We start from the raw sequence: 17,140 nt of genomic DNA on the forward strand, positions 1-17,140 counted from the left end.
TTAGTTGCAATTGTTGTTCAAAGACTGAAACAAAGAAACAGCTATTTCTAACAAACTCGTTGAGGGTTCTTAAACTGCTTTACAAGGTTAGAAATCTCATTAGAATGAAGTAAGATTAACATAAAACACAACTTTTTTTTTTTCCTCCCGTTTCCAATCCCAAGAAGACATCATTCATATTTTGAGAAGATATTGACCTGTTTCTTCACCTTAAAGTCAATTGTTAATTAGTTAAAAATCGTGTTCAATACAAAAAACATGACACTCTCCCTCAGAGTGAAATGTTCCTTGTCTTACAGAAATCTGTTTGTGTGTATGTGTTCTAAAAAATCCTGTCAAAAGAGCTGCGCATTGATTTAGTTTCTCTGCACATTCGTGGAGTTTTCTCTTTAAATCTTGGGGTACTTCCTGAGTTGTTCCACATACAGATCATTCTTAAGAAAAGGCCACCTCTTGCTCCGTTGCAGCGTCGCACGCCAATACGTCACACAGAGTGAATTTCCTAAACTCCCCACTAGATGTCCCCAGATACCAAACGGATCCCAATATCGACTGTCTTCACTTTGTTTTCTTTTACATTCCTGAATTGTTTCAAGTCTATTCCATTTTTCTCTTCTCGTTTGCATCCACAACACTCCCAGAGATACAACAGTGATGTTTGCAGAGAGGCTTTACATCGGTAAACCTTTTTGTCCTTAATCATGTCATTAAAAGAGCCAGTAGTAGTAGACGTAGTCATAGTTGGGGTAGTAGTAGTTGAAGTATTGTGATTTATACAAGGCAATAAAAGATGACTAAAAGTTGACAAAACTTTGAGTAAATCCAGGACATGGATATGTTCCTGCTGCTAAAGCTCTTAATTGTGTTCTTTAGTTGCCAAATGAATGTCAAGGAATTACTTAGAAATTCACTCAATATACATCATACACATTTATGTCTTATTTTATTTGGTGTTGTTTGGTTTAAATCCCATAAACCAAATTCACCTGAGAGCAATAACACAGTGTTTTTTTGTTTTCCATCTGATAAATAACTCATCCCAGATCATAGGAAACATTGGATACTGTGCTTACTGGCCACTTGAGAGCTTAAATGTTCATTTCCAGTATGGTTTTCCATTGTCCATGTTGGCTGTGTTCCAGTTGTGGTTGCAGACACAATGGGAGGTGGGGCCAGAGGCCTTTGGAATGTGACCCCTGTGACTTCTGGCCATGTAGTCAACGCTCCAATAATCTGATTCTCTTGTTATATTAGCGGCACTGCTGACATTGGTACTGTTATTAGAAATGAAATAACAAAGCCAAACCTAAAAATGGATGTTATCTTACCTGGTCTACTCGAAAACCAACTACAGTTTTTAGAATAGTTTTTTCTTTAGTTTGACTTTTGTCCTTTTTCAATAAGTTTACCTCAAGTTAGTTCAATCTAGTGCATTTCTTTTTTTTTTTTTTTTTACAGTTACCAAAACAGTGCACGGTATTCACAAAAACACATCAACTCCTACTCTCAGTGCCAGGCACACTTACCAAGCACTCTTCAATCTGCAACTATAGAATATATATAATATATATACAATCATATATATGATTCTCTTCATTCTGTGTCTTTCCAGGTGATGTGGTTGTTGGGGAGGCAGGAGGGTCCGTGGACCTTGGAGAAACCTGGCAGCGTGGTTGCAATGCCTGGGGCGTCCGTGGCCTCTTCCCCACATCATGTGTGAAGGAGCTGAACCTGTCATGCCGCTCCAGGCAGCTGTCTGAACGCTCGGCTCAAGCCCAAGCTTCAGAACTCCCTCCTTATGCCCTGGGTCAAGCCAGGGCCCTTATGAGCCTCCATGCTCAGTTAAATGAGGAGCTGGACTTTCGTGAGGGGGACTTAATCATCATCACCGGCCTCCCAGAGCCAGGCTGGTTCCAGGGGGAGTTGGAGGGTCGCCGCGGCATCTTCCCAGAGGGTTTTGTGGAGCTCCTGGGTCCTCTGCGATCACCTCAGGTGCCCATGGACTGCCAGTATTTGAACAATGATTCTGGACCGTATAGTTATGAGGACCCTTATGATGCAGGAGAAGGGACTGAGGAGGAAGGAGAGACTTTACAGAAAGAGGAAGAGGAGCAGAAAGAGGCTGTAGTAGTAGAAGAAGAAGAAGAAGAAGAGGAGGAGGAGGGCGGTGTCTATGTAGTGGCACTGTATGAGTTCAGGGCCATGGAACAAGGAGAGTTGGACTTTGATACGGGCGACCGCATACGTCTGATAAGCACTTTAGAAGATGGTTGGCTTGAAGGGGAGCTGCATGGGCGACGTGGTATTTTTCCTCATCGATTCGTCAAAATGGAGGATAATGGGCAGCAATCTACAGAGGAAGCAAATGTTGCGGAATCTGAAGAAGACAAAGACAATAGCTCTACTTCTGACTACAGCTCTGGCCAATTATGTTCTAATGAATCTGAGAACGATGCTGACTGGAGGACTTATGAGGATCACACAGTGTGGGACCTGGATTACTTTGAGAGGACAGAGGAGAGGAGGTGGCAAAGTGAAAACCAAACTACTGGAGCTCAAACAACCAACAGAGGACAAAGAGATGGGGGTATCAGGCCTGACACTCAACCACGTAGACCTTCTGCTCCAGCACAGAGACGGCCAGAGAGACCCAGATCCACTCCTCCGGCGAGGCCAAGACTCCCAGCGAGGCCTAGCCTACCTGCACGCAACCGTAGGAATCATGGTCCATCTTCAGAGACTAATAGATCTGGTTATACTAATGGTAACTCGCAATCCTCACGTCCAAAACTAACCCATAGTCTAACCCTACCTAGAACTCTGCCTGGTTGGTCGAAAGAAAGCAGATACAATCAAAAATCAACAAAAGACAGTTCCACCACCAATAACGGAACTTCCAGTCTTGGCCAGGTGTTATTAAACCTTGCTGAGGGCCACATGCAAAACAAACTAACTCGCCATGCTAGCGTCAGTGATGCTGATATGAGGATTGGTACTTCTGAGACGCATCGACAATCCCATCAAAGGGTACGTGCCTCCAATGGTTTGACGTCAACATCAATGACCTTAGATGCTCTCACGACCTCCGCTGGTGACCTGGAGGCCAAGTTGTCCCAGCAGCTTTTTGAATTTGAGAAAAGCTTGACTACTTCATATAGTGATTCCAACATGAGTTCTGATGATCCACGGGATATTTCCCCGCTCAGCGATGGGAACCGGCAATCCCAAATCTTGCGCCACTTTTCTATAATGGACTACAGCGACGAAAGCGACATCATCCGAGGCTCCTCTCGTTCACCGGTTTCCCACCTGCTGCGCTCCAACTCTGCAAACTCGTCACTGGAAAGACGCAGGACCCTTCGCCCTCCTCCTCCGCGTCCTCGAGTCCTTCGTCCCCAAGCCCGGCCAGTGTACAGACCTGCTCGCCCTCCACCACGTCCGCCTCCTCGATACCCAAGACAAAACACCGCTCCTCCAGCCAGCGGCTCCCTCCCCAACAGCCAGATCTTCTACGCCTCTGACGAAGCCGACACAAATGTCTTTGACCAAACAACAGACGGGCAGGCCGAGCTCGGTGACCTTGCTGCTGCACAGGAACATGAAATCCAGTGCCAGCTGGACGCTGAGCGAGAGCTGGAGACGGCAATGGAGTTGGAGAGTCAGAGAGAGAGGGAAGAGGAGGAAAATTACCAGCTGCTGCTACGGCTGCAAGAGGTGGAGAACGACATGGATGCGTACGCGCACACAGCTGAGGAGCTGCGGACGATGTTGGAGGAAGAGGAGGATGAGACGGCACGCGAGCAAGCCCTGGAGAATCTGGAGTTCTGTAACTACACATTGGAGACGCTGGCCCTGGAGCAACAGCAGCTACAAGGTAAGAAGGGAGGGAGAAGTATTTTAGTAATATTGTGTCTTTGTAAGATGGTGAAGAGTAGAGAAATATTAAACAAACGGTCCCAGAGTCGTATCAAACTGGGAAGGTTTCAATCTAAGACCACCTGGACCTTCTAAACTTGGGTTTGTTCTGTGTCTCAAGATGGAGCCAAAAGATCATCGTCATAGAAAATGGGTTCACGGACTCAGCACTAAACCCTGCATTTTCTTGTTTCTGTTATGTTGTGTTGTGTTGCGTTGCCTAGACGATTAACCAGTTAGTCAGTGACCGGGTATCTAGGTCTAGATCTAAACTAAATGTAGTGGTTACACACTCCCAATATGTTTTCAACATTTCATTGAAGGTTAAATATCTTTGGACCTAAACCACTGGTCCACTGGTTTAAATCCCCGCCCAAGGGACAAATAACTTTTTTTGAATTGAATTGAGAAAACCAACTGAATAGTTTTCTTTTGCGTCATTGCCGGCAGGTTGGTCACAGGAGACAAAATGTAATATTGCAGGAATCTAAAAGTGAGCCATCAGTGCTTTGCAGATTTCCTCTTGGACTCGCCAGATCCAATCCTGTAAACACACAGACAAACACGCACACACACACACACACACACACACACACACACACACACACACACACACACACACTTGTATAGAAACAGTAGTTATTCAAATTCCTCGGTGCACTAATCAAACAAGACATCCCTATTTACTGCCACAATGATCAGAGGAAGAAGAATTGTGTATTTAACTTAAGCGTTATCATAACACTGTGTATACCGGTGTCTCAGCGCTACGGAATTTTCTTTGTCCCATGACAATGCTAACTGAGGAAAGAACAGCAACATTATTCAGGATGAGTGCTTTGCTGTAAGGTTATGGTGGACAATAATTTAGCCCAAGTTTGGGATAAGTTAAGTTTGGTTTTCAAAGGTTAAATTACAGTTGAAGTATTTATAGTAAATACATTATACATAGTAGCATTTTACGTCTTATTTGACATTGCAGATCCAAAGGAGACAATGATGTAAAATTGAGGAATCAAAAGTTTATTTTCAAGGATCTGAAGATCCATTTTTATTGGTCCTGGATGAGGCAAGATTTCAATGTTTTAAACGATTCAATATTCTCAGATGGGTTTTGCCATCTAATACAGTCGTCTGCTCGTACAGTGCTGTCCCAAACAGCCCAACACTCTTTCACATAGGTACGAAGTGCATTCCACATATCACACGAGAGGGTTAGCAATGCACATGGGCCTCTGTCTCTTTTTCCATCCTCCCTTTAACTCCCTCTCTCTACATCCAAATTTCCAAAGTTTCCTCACTCGGCACCTTTCAATGCTTTTCCTTCATCATTAGTTCCTCTTCGAAAAGAGTGAGACTAAGGAGTACAGTAGTTGGGGGGTTTTTTTTGAGGGGGGGAGAGAGAAAGGCAGGGCATGGCCCATTCTAGAGTGCGGCCCAAAGTGTGGCTGTGGCGAGCTGTGACGTGGCCCATGGCTCACCTCTCCACACTCTTTGGACTTTCTCAGGATGCCAGGTCCAACAGAGGGGCAGGTAGGCTTTGAATCGAGCACATATTTTCCAGACCTTTGTGTTTTTATAAAGGCGGTGTTTTTGAATGTCTGTTTTACGTCTCTGCTTTGTGCTCATTGAGTCAGTGCAGTTTTTGATGGGTTAAAACAACCAACAGGCAGGAGGTAGAAATGTGAAAAACTTTTTTATTTTATTTTTTTATTTTTAAATTTTTAAAAAAAAATCTTGGTTATCGAAGCATTGCTAACCTGTCCTTTTTTTAATCTGAGTTTTAATTTTAATTTCAAGTTTGAATATGTAAAGGGGAGAAATGAATTTACAAGAAAGCACAAAAACAGTTATATTTACAATCAACGAAATGATGAACTGTCAGGTCTTGAGTTCTCTTATCTGCAAGTAAAATCACAGGCACTAATATCTGCTTGACAGGAACTACTCGCCGTCCATGTTTTCGCCACAGACCTCACTCATTTCTGTTACAACACACACACACAGACACACACACACACACACACACACACACTATACTTTCCTGCAGTTGTTTCTGCAAGTGTTTTTGTTACTTAATCAAGTTTCTCAATAATCTAAAAACAGATTAGCATTCTTGACAGCTGAGGCTATTATTCACCTACACTAAGCTCATCTCACTCATGTAATCTCAGTTATAATTGGATGCTAATGAGTTCAATCCTATTTTTATTGTTTCTATTCTTGTCTTATTCAAATGACTCCTCCTGTTATCTGACACCCTCCACAGCTCATCAATTTCTGTCTGATATTTACGTCTGCCAATGAAAGCAATCAGCCTGCAGGCTCGCTACAGGTGCCTCTAGGGGTCATGCGGCCACATAGTTTCAGTTCACTCCTGAAACTGCAGAGCTTCTCACACCCTCTTTACAAAGTCATTAAATCTGTTATGCAATCTCTGTTTTTCTGTTGTTTGGGTATTTGTTGCAATGTTTGATGTGGAAACGGACCAAGAATTTGACGAGATTTGAGAGTTGAGATCCGGCATCTCTGTGGGAGAAACAGTTTAATATGATGGTAATCAACACATCAGTGGCACTCCTTGATAGGATGTTTTTCCCCTTGAAAAGCTTAGCTCATTGAAAGATTTGTCAATATCAAGCATAGTCTCATGATCTTTCTCATCTCTTTGTTATGCACACATGCTCGCAGGAGGGAGCATTCTCTGTGGTTTTGCAGGGTGTGTTCCTGAGTGTAACATTTGAAAGACAATGGAAGCTTATTGTTGCAAGGCAGGGAGTTATTTCCACATGGAGGCTCTGAGTGTACTCCACTGTGCAGAGGTCTGTTTAAAAAAACTAAAATGACATCCAAATAGAGAGAAACTTGAATCTTTAGACGTTTTCAGTGTACAGTTCAAATATTTGTCAACTAGAGAGACTGGTTCCTAAGTGAGTGAGTTAAAGTGCGATGTAGGGGGGATGTGTGTTTGCAAGTTAGGCTGTTTAGTATGCATGGCTGATGGACTGGGGGATATGGTTGAAAACAATCGGCACAAAAATAATGTTCTTCTGAAATCAGAACCACAAAATGGCAAAATGAAAACTGAAAACGGAATAATCAGGATGATGTTCTGTTGAAAAAGTTCTGTTTTACTGCTTCACTTTAAATCAACACAACGAACAGAGTGATACCATGTTACGATCATTAAATCAGGATATAATCTCAGCTTCAATGCTGTCTTTGAACTCCTTGTAAGACTTTGCTCATTGCTAGTGTTTTCTGGGGATTCTTTGGAACCGAAAATAATCAAATTAAACGTTTAGAACATGTATTACTGTATGTTGTGTTTGTATTTAAGTGCATCATAGCTGGTGTAAAGTGGGATGTTTAATCTTCGAACTTTTTGAAAATGACTTTAAATGTGATCGGTGAAAGTTGCGTCTTCAACTTTCCTTGACCTTTACCCTCTTTTGATTCGTAGAACCCATCTTTAAAAGGCCTGCACAAGCCTCAGTGACGCCACAGTCTGATCGATTTAACACTGTTTTGTAGGATCTGTTTCAGCTTCAGGTTTCCCTCAATCTGTCTCACAAACTGTGCGTCTCCCTGGCTGCAGACAGTTTTCTTCTTTGACCATGTTCCTTGAAATCACACCTCTTTTTTGCAAAAGGTGAGCCATCTGTTGATCACGTGTCATTCAGCTTTATTTACACAAGCTAACACAGCCACCTTGAGGAATGTTGTATTATACATTCCTACAGTAAACACCCGCACACAAAAGTGGTTTCGGTCTTGTTTTTGTCACTGAAAGCTGAGATGTTGCACACTGATAATTAAACAGCCTTATGTAAGAAGAGAACGAATAAGTTCCATTATAGTGTTGAGTCTTACTTCATGAAACTTCATGAATCTGTGTGAAAATATGGGCCTGTTAAATTAAAAAAAAATGGTTCATTGACTAGTTATGAAGAATAGAAATGTCCAAAAAATTAAACAAAATGAAGGCAACCGTCATGTCCAATCTTTGAATAATCTTAAAAAACACTTCAGATGTGAAAATTATTTTTGAGATTAGTTCAACTCGTTATGTAGGAAACAACACTGGACACAAAAGGATGTGAGATAACATCACAAAGCTACCGGTGTTGTCTTTGGTTAGAACAAAAAATCTTAAGGTGTGTTTCATGTCTCTGTGGTTCACTGTGTTTGAAATTTGTAAGAAAGGAAGTACATTACATTAATACATTTATTTCCTGTTTGTGATAAGAGTTTTAGAGGCTTGGCTTACTTCAACCAGGAACTAGACTTTACTTAAAAATTGAATTTTGGAAAAAAAAAATCTTTGGCAATAAAAGGACAAACAAGCCCTTTAAACCTGTACTTATAGTGCCTGTTTCTTTCATCTAGAGTTAAGGGGGAGGGATATATTAGACTCTCCCTTTATGAATAGTTTTTTCTCACACTGAAAGATCGTGTCTCTTCTGAGAGTGGGGACAGTCTTCAACAATAGCTCTTTGTACACACCAGCAGCTACTTTTTCATTGGCTGCTCTAATCGGGCTTTGTAAATATCTTTCTTGCTCCACACTCAGGGACTTGAATAACTTTTCTGAAAAAAAAAAAAAATCTTTCCCCTTCACATTTTCTACTTCAAACTTCTCTTTCAATTAATTATTGCTCCGAAAGAAAACGTGTGTGTAATCATGTGTGGGAGTGATTGCTCCTCCTTGAAATGTAGGTCAAAGTCAAACAATTGGACCGAGGTCAGTTTGTTGTTCAGTTTCAGTTCAACCAACATAGCAGCCTTTTGAGACGTGCTGAAAAATATAATGTGAAAGAGCATGTTGTAAAATTTGGTGCACTTGTCACTGCTGTTGAACATGGCAGTTAAATGGAGAGGAAATGGCGAAACAAAGAGAACAGGATACTCGGAAGGATGGAGAATTGTTTGTGAAAGGGAAAGAAAACATTTGGTGCCAAAAGTCTGTCTACCAGACTAAAGTTTGTCTCCGTCTTCCATCAAAGACAATATTCTGCCAGACAGTTTTCCTGCAAACACAGGCCCTAGCCAATTGAAAGAATGGGAGGGGCTGTTGGGCTAATCCGCCACTCATGTGACTGACCGAATCATTAACCTAAGGAGGCCCCACCTTCACTAACACTGCTCCCCCCTCTCCCTCTCTGATTCGCTGAGATAGCTGCTGGGAGGGAACGATTCAGTTACACTCAGGGCTGGGAGGTGCTTGGGCCAAGCAGTTCTACTGAGGCAGAGGAGAGGAGACAGAGAAAACAAGTGGGAGAGTTACAGACAATATGCCTGACAGGTGGAGTCTCCTACAGTGCTTTGTTGTGGAATGCAGGACTTTGAAAAGAGGAAATACGCCATGTTGAAGAAGAAATTGTGTCAGCTATGGGTGAGCTGATTTAAACCACTACAGCCATGAAGAGCCCGGTGGTTTATGGCAACCCAGTCATGTTTGGTCCAGTGGATTGGAATCATGCAGTTGGTGCCCCGGTCAGGAGAGGGATGAGTGTGGAGGAGCTGGGGGATGCCGGTTGGGCCAGGGAGCGGGAGAGGATGGCCCATCTGCAACAAATACAACAACTACACCATCTGCAGCTTCAGCAGCAACAGGTTGGATATCCTGGGTATGGAGTAGTTCCTCCTGGTCAGCCACAGGGGCAATTTATTGTAGCAGGTCCTTGTGACCCAGTTCCAGTTCCTATGCCAGTTCATGGTGGCATGATGGTTCCTGCCGGCAGTCAAATGCCACCTCCAGTGCATATGCCAGCTCAATGGCCAGCACAATGGGACAAACAACCTCAAATTGGACCTAACAATGTTTGCCACCAAAGAGAGAGGCCTCCAGGCCAGGATGTTTACTTCCATCCAGGTTCAGAAGACGGTCACCTAAATGTAAGGGTATCTGAATGGAAAGGCAAACCTATTTTTTACCAGGGTCCTGAGGATAATAGACACCAGGACTGCAGCAGAGTGCCAAAAGAAAAAGACCCCAATGACTTCCGAACACAAGAGCGGTATGAAACATTGGACGAGGACCGAAGAAGAAGGGATGAATGGGTGAGAGAAAATGACTACAGGACTGAACGTTATGATCATAGGAGTCCCAGAGACTTAGAGGAATATGATCATAAGGACAAATACAGGCACAGGGACCATTATGACAAATATAAAGAGTGCTATGATGACAGAGAGCAACAATATTATGACAACAGGAAAAACAGTAGACATGAACTTAGAAAACAGGACAGTTACAACAGTGAGTATGAAGACTACTATGATCATAAAGACAGTTATGCTCGTAAAGACGACTACCGGGATTACGACCACCGCTATGATCGTGAACGGGATTATTATGATTCAAAAGACAGTACTCGTTATAGAGAAAAGGAATACTATCAGCGCAGAGAAGAGGAGTGGTACAATGAAGAACGAAAGCACAAGGACCAACACTACGACCGGTATGCAGAAGATCGATATGAACGCAGGGAAGACCTTTACACAGACAGGGATGTCTACAATCGAAGGGACAAGGAAACCTACAAGAGTAAAGGAAGGGGCCAGTACGACTCAGAACTGGATGAGCACAGTGGTTACAAGGAGCGAGACCACTATAACCGGTACAGAGATACAGTTTATGATAGACGAGATGACGACCACAGAAGGAAGGACCAATACAAAGACGAGGAGCACTATGAGCGAAGGAATGCAGACCACTACAACCTGAAGAAAGAAGACCACTACCAACCTAGAGAAGGGGATCGGTCCCTCAGAAAGCCCAGAGACAGATACCGAGATCTACGCTCCGTATCTGTCGATTCGCAATATGAGGAGCACCCGAAAAAAGAACGCAAGACACACTGTGAGGAATGGGTTGAACAGCAAAACCAGAAGTTGGCACTCATGGAAATACACTCTTTTGAGGATCCTGTGGTATACCAGCACAGTGATGAGCGGGAAAAAGGATACGAGTCGAGTGCTGGGAGCATAGGTTCAAAACGGCATCGCAAGCCCGTTTACGTGGGCTCACTAGATCGGAACAGCTTCTACAGGAAGACAGCCCCAAGCTCACTTCGAAACTCCCAGTTTGCCACAATGAGGAAAAAGAATCAAGGTAAATGCATATTTGCACAGCCTATTGTGCAACCACCGCTATGTTTGTGTGATCATTTTTTTTAAAGTTAAGAACAATTCATTCATCAAAAGTAAGATAGAGACTCGGGTACAAACCACTTCACTTAACAGATCTTGAAAACAAAAATCACAATTTTCAAGGGCTGTTGTCTTTCAAACTCCTGTGATACAACAGTGTAGAAAGGTCAACAGTCTTTGGTTTCCCATGTCTGCTGATGACCTCCAGAGGTGATCTTCTAATCAATGATGGGGGCTTTAAAGTGCTGACTAGCTGAACTCACCTCCATGCTAAGTGTGTGCTGGAACCTGTCAGTATCACCTATCACACAGGAAAGTGAACTGTCAGGTCTTTGTCAGTGAAAGAACCTGCAGAACAGGTTTTTATAGGCTCTTGGGTTTTGTTGTCGCGCACATTCTTCTTGCCTGCAGTTTTCTTGTTTGCTGCAAAACTCTACATCACTGATGCTGTGTGCTCCCTGAACTAGTCTGTTCAGTTATAACCCTCCAGTGTTGTGTTTTTTTCTTTCAGACGAACATTTTACAGCTTTTTTTTTTTTTTAAACAGTAGATCAAGCTGAGGAAAGTGGCTCAGCTTTTATGATATCTTTTAGTACTGTGTGTAAGCCTAAATGTCACAAGTCCCAAACTTTGTCCACATCAAGATAAAAAAATGAAAAGTTCCCAACAAGACCTGTGAAGCACTTCTAGAAAGCTCTTTATGACCTAAAAAAAACTCCATTGATGCTATTATTCTAACTTTCAGTCCTTTTCATGGATTGATGTTTTTATAACTGTAGACAGGCTAAAGGATGCACACTTTCAGAATGGAGAGATGGTTACGTATAAGTTTGAACATTTGATGGTGGGATCATTAGGGCTCACTTGGGTCCACTCATAAACGGTCATGTTCTAAAGAAACAGAAACTAACAAACTCAGCATCCGAGAGAAAGTGTGCATGTGTGCGTCTTGTTTCCTGAGCAGTCGGGGAAGGAGAGAGCAAGTCCTCTGTCCAAGTTTATTGTGTCTGAAAAGAAGCAGGTGGCGCCCCAGGTCCCCTCCCCCAGTCACCTAGATACACACACACGCACACACTGGCCCCCACCACACAGCTTTTCGGGAGTCCAAGTATTAATCCCTAGCGTCAGCATGGTGAGTGGATAGCGGGGGTCTGTCTGGTGCCAGGCGGTTGCTGGCACTAGCCTGACTCCTTAACTTCAGGACTTCAGTGTGTGTGTGTGTGTGTGTGTGTGGGCACGCATATGTGTGGCCCTGCAAGGCTTATTTGAAAGATGACGCCATTTTTTAAAACACACACACACACACATGCACACTTGGCTGTGCAGTGTCTTGTCATCCTTTAATCTTGTTAAACTGTTTCAGCTCTGTCAGGGGTTTGCTCTGAGTAAAGTATTTGATTGCACGGCTAAAAACATTATAGACAATCTTGTTGCAATGCTTATTGGGCTTACGCTGTAATTGAGTGACATTGAGGTGGTGGACGAGGCTTCCTGAGATGGCCCTTAACACAGTTTGAGGGCCTTTGTTGTTCTCCTTAATCCAGTTTTAGATTAAAGACCTGTCTCGGGCTTCCATTAGTCCCAATAGGCAAGAAATAGCAGCTGGTTTTTAATACTTCAAACATGCAGCTATTACAGTTCTTGGTTTAGTTATTTCTGTTATAAACTGTGTATCTATGTGTGTATGCAGGCATAGGAGATTCACTTTTAATGTTTGACCTAAAACAAAAAAAATTGTCACTATGAATTCACCTGAATTGAATAAAACACTGGCACTAAACTTCAAAAGAATCCCCTCTGCTGTATTTACAGTTTGAACGTCTGTGTTGGCAATGTGTCATCATCCCTCTATGATCTGGAAGCGTATGCTGTCTTGTTGTTTTTAATCCTTGAGCAGCCGCTGTCATTGGTGGGCAGGGGGGACTGAAGTGAGGTCATGTGGGTGCGTGGGGGGGGGGGGGGGGGGGGGTTAGGAGCTTTAGGACAGAAAATCTTCAGACAAGATCTCAAATCTTCTGACATTGATGAACTAAAGACATCTCATCTCACGGCAAGCGAGCGGAGAAAAAAAGTATCTCGCTGGGAAAAGACTTCACCTTTTCTAGCAGACTGTATGCTTTTGATAACACAAAGATCATATGTATGTATTCTGAAAAATGTCAGGACCTGCTGTAGTCACAAACATACTGAAACCTTCGACTCTATCATTCCATCAGAGCTATTCTAACAAGTATTGTAAACCAAGTATTGCATTACACGAAGTGCTTTCATTCACTCCTACAACTTGTTTCAGTTGTAGTGGCGTCTCTTTCTTCGTCCTCTGGACCATTTGTTGGAGTCAACTCAGTATTTGCACTGCGAGTGAAAAGAACGGACAACTTTCTTCCATTGCTAAAGTTTTACTGAAATTTTTTAAAAAGTAAAATCCAGATCAAACTGACGGGTCAAAAAACTGTTCAGCTTCCATCATTATCGGACTCCAAACTGCTTACGTCACAACTTTAACTACTTAGTGATGTCATAACATAGAAAATAACCTTTTCATCATTTATAGACTACTAAATGATGACCTTAAAACAATTCAAAACATTATGAATTTACAGAAAATTACTATTAGCAGATTTTAATCATTGTTAACTAAATACTTAGTATCAATCAGTTATTTGCATCCTGGCTGTTACACAAGTCATCAATCCAATAAACGATGTTAAACAGTTGACCTCTTTGAATGTTGTTTGTTTAATAATCCACCCGGAGCTGTTTTTTTTTTGGTGATGTTTACACAGTGTTGTTTTTACTGACAGTAGCTCACGGGATTCAGTTTCTTATATGTTCGTGCAGTGAACATATCCCAATGGTAAAAAAACAGTGAAGTCACTCAATTGTAAGTCAATATAGTGTCAAAGTCAAACACAGGCTGTGTGAACAGAGCCACTTAAAGCAAATATCAATGCAGTATTAGTACAAGATTTATATTTTGCATTTACAGTAACAGGATAGGTGCTGAATGGAGTTCTAATTCAAAGAGCGAAAAGAGGCTTGAAAAGCGGTCATTAGCCTGGTTCTCTCTCTGTTTGATACGATGATAAAACAGGAGGTGAAAGTTGCGATAGCTGCTCCCTAAAGTTGTTTCATTGCTTCTGAAAGGGGGGGTCATTATTTTAAGATGTTGGCTTTTTCGATTCAACGTGTGGTTGCATGTGTGGGACGTTTTGTCATCCAATCATCTCTTTGTGCAGCGTTCAGAACACTTCACTTGTTGTCTTATTAGGTTTTTTTTTTTCTTTCTGGGAACTCAAAGAGCCCTCAGGCAGATCTTTGTCTTTACTTGTCTCACATTAGGCAACAGATACAGTATAAAGCTGTCGGCTCAGTCATCTCAGCGCCTCACAGCAGTTCTCACACGCAGAAAGAACACGTGTTTCCCACCTCGAGAGAAAGGCAGTAGCATGCAACAGAGTTCAAGTTGTTGTGCTAAACTAACAGATTAAAACAGAGAATGAGTTGTTATTCACTGTTTTCCTTTCTTTTTAAAAAATATTACCACTGAGAATAAAGTATGCTGAATGTTATTTTTTTTATGCTGTTTTGTGGCACTGCTGTGTCTCACCAAAGCACCTTCGGGACCTAGTACACCCATAGTCCTCTTCTTTCCCATTAACTTGAAGACAGTAGAGCTTTGGGTTGAGTGCCCCCCCCCCCCCCCCCCCCCCCTTTTATGTCGGGGATCCTCCTGAAGCTCTCTCTCTGCACATATGCAAAACTGATGGTCTCTTGAAGTAATTGGACACTGTTTGTTGGATACATGAGACCAAATTAGAAATTCCAAAGAAGCCACAGACCACAGTTTAGGTCCAATTTGATTCAACTCATTTATTGAACTTGTTAATTACACTGTAGCCATGGCCACTTGGGAAGACGAGTATTTGTATGTTGTGGTGGTGGCCACTAAACACAGGAGGGGAAAATCACAATCTGAAAGCCTCATGTGTCATTACGCGTCCTGCGCTTGTAATGATTGGTGTGAATTGAATGGACGGCTTTAATTAGCAGGAGTCCCCAACAATGGCCCATAAATGTTGCTGTGAGATGCGGCTTGGAGAAGGAATGTGACCTTTTGACATCTGACCCTATAAGAGATAAACAAGATGGTATGCCACTGAATAAACTTCCCCCTGTTTGTTCTACTCTGAGTGGCCAACTTCCTGGTGCAACCGCCTTGCAGTTAAAAATCTGGACAAAATTCTCTGAAAGTCGTCAAATTTAAGCATGTTCAGTGGATAATATGTCCAACTTTTAGGACGGAAAGCTCCTGTGAGGAGTTTTTAGATGTTTATGAAACCTGCTGAAATAAGTAAAGACGCCCTTTTTTGACCGTTAAATGCAAACTAGACCACCAGCAGAGAAATGGAGCGCTTCTATCTAATCGTTTTGAAGGTGTGACAAAGTCTCAGACCAAAAGTCCCTCACAGGAGCTTTAAGTCGACATGTGAAGAGGCCTCACTTTGGAGGTCATTGAGTCATTGAGATTAACACTACCTGTGCTGACCTGTTTTTTTTTTCTGTGCCTGCTACTAGAATTGTGATTTTAATTTGAATATTTCAAGGAGTAAATGCAAGTCACGGCCTGCAGGTTGTTGGATAAATGTTGCTGTTGCAGTTGACGGTCTTTGTTCTCAACCATGTCCCCACCAAACACTCACACAGTGACCCGCATGGGATATTTCAGCAGAGCCGCTCCCTGCCCTCCCAAACTTGGCTTAATATGAGAAAGGCCCCCTCCTGCTATTTGTGTTGCCATGGTGACTGTGCGTTCTGCTGTGAACTTTGGAGCAGATCACAAACACAGCGCTGATTGTGTCCGACCTCAGTGTGTGTGTGTGTGTGTGTGTGCGCAGGGAAGACTTTTGACTCTGCGTGGCTTTTAAATGTGGCATGGAGTGAAGAGACAAAGAACCTGGAGAAGCTTAATTTAAAGTTATCATAATGATAAAAACAACAATAAACTTTGTTTTGCACACAAATAGATTAAAAATGCAAGAGTTAAAAAAAAAAAAAGAAAGAAAATGTAAGGATTCAAAAAATCATTAAAAATGTAAAAACAGTCAATTATATCTGGTTGTTTTCGGAGAGGATTCCCCGTAGGAGGATTTGCATATTTGAAAGAAATATTGTTTCAAAATGAAAAAGATCTGAAAGTTAACTCAAGTAGAGTTGCAGAATACATAGAAGAATTGAAACATCCCTAATAAGTTTGAGGATTGAGTTGAAGATGTAGAATCATTGTTTTGAAAGATTTCAGCCTGTCCGAGGAGGAGCCTTGTTACGTTTGAGTACACTTTGAAACGTGAAGCAGACGTCTCTCAAAGATCTGGACTATAACTCCTCTGGACCGTGCTCGTCCCACAGCTGTTAAATTCACCTGGCTTCTCATAAAGAAACTGAAACTCAAAATCTTTAAAGTCCAAATATAAAAAGTTTACTTGAACAGCTGATCAAATCCACAAGAAGTGAAATCCCATCACAAGGTTCATTGAAAGTCGAGATAAAAAATGTGCATTTATCAAAACAACTGAAAACAGACAGCATGCCTGCTTAACACTGTGTGCTGCTGAAATAGAATATTCTCCAACTCTACAGCAGGAGAGGAAACACTTGAAACATTATGATTAAAAACTTTTAAAAACCCCCAAAGATTTACGGCTGATGTTTACTTTTTTTTTTTTTTTTTTTTGTAAGGGCTAGTTATTCGAAAAGTGTCTGTAACACTCACAGCCCACTTCACCAATTATTTTATTATCTGTTCAACAGTATTAACAAGCGTGTAAACATGTTTTAGACTTTTTCTTGCTTTGATGTTTAGTATGGAGTTAAGACACTGAAGAAGTTTAGAGGCAAACATGAAGGTCCAGCTCCAGGTTTTCCTTGTAACCAGAGTGGTCGACCGCCCTCGTATGTGTGTGTTTGTTCCTATGTGAGTGTGTGTGTGTGTGTGTGTGTGTGTGTGTGTTCCTATGTCAGTGTGTATGTTTAATGATGGTGGGTTCCCATGCATTCTCATGCTAATTGG

General features: G+C 42.1%; 1 protein-coding gene across 4 annotated transcripts in view; it reads left to right on the forward strand.

The window, feature by feature from the left end:
• Nucleotides 1–17,140, forward strand: part of dnmbp (dynamin binding protein) — a 41,426-nt gene that overhangs the window by 12,418 nt on the left and 11,868 nt on the right. For 3 of the 4 annotated variants that reach the window (XM_079334540.1, XM_079334541.1, XM_079334542.1), the window contains one exon: nt 1,613–3,874. In XM_079334540.1, coding sequence (XP_079190666.1) covers nt 1,613–3,874 — 2,262 coding nt within the window. Of the gene's footprint in view, nt 1–1,612; nt 3,875–9,029; nt 11,033–17,140 lie in introns of those variants that run through there. The other variant, XM_079334543.1, reaches the window with a different exon arrangement.

The sequence above is a fragment of the Symphodus melops genome (assembly GCF_947650265.1).
Source record: "Symphodus melops genome assembly, chromosome: 21".
NCBI lineage: Eukaryota > Metazoa > Chordata > Actinopteri > Labriformes > Labridae > Symphodus > Symphodus melops.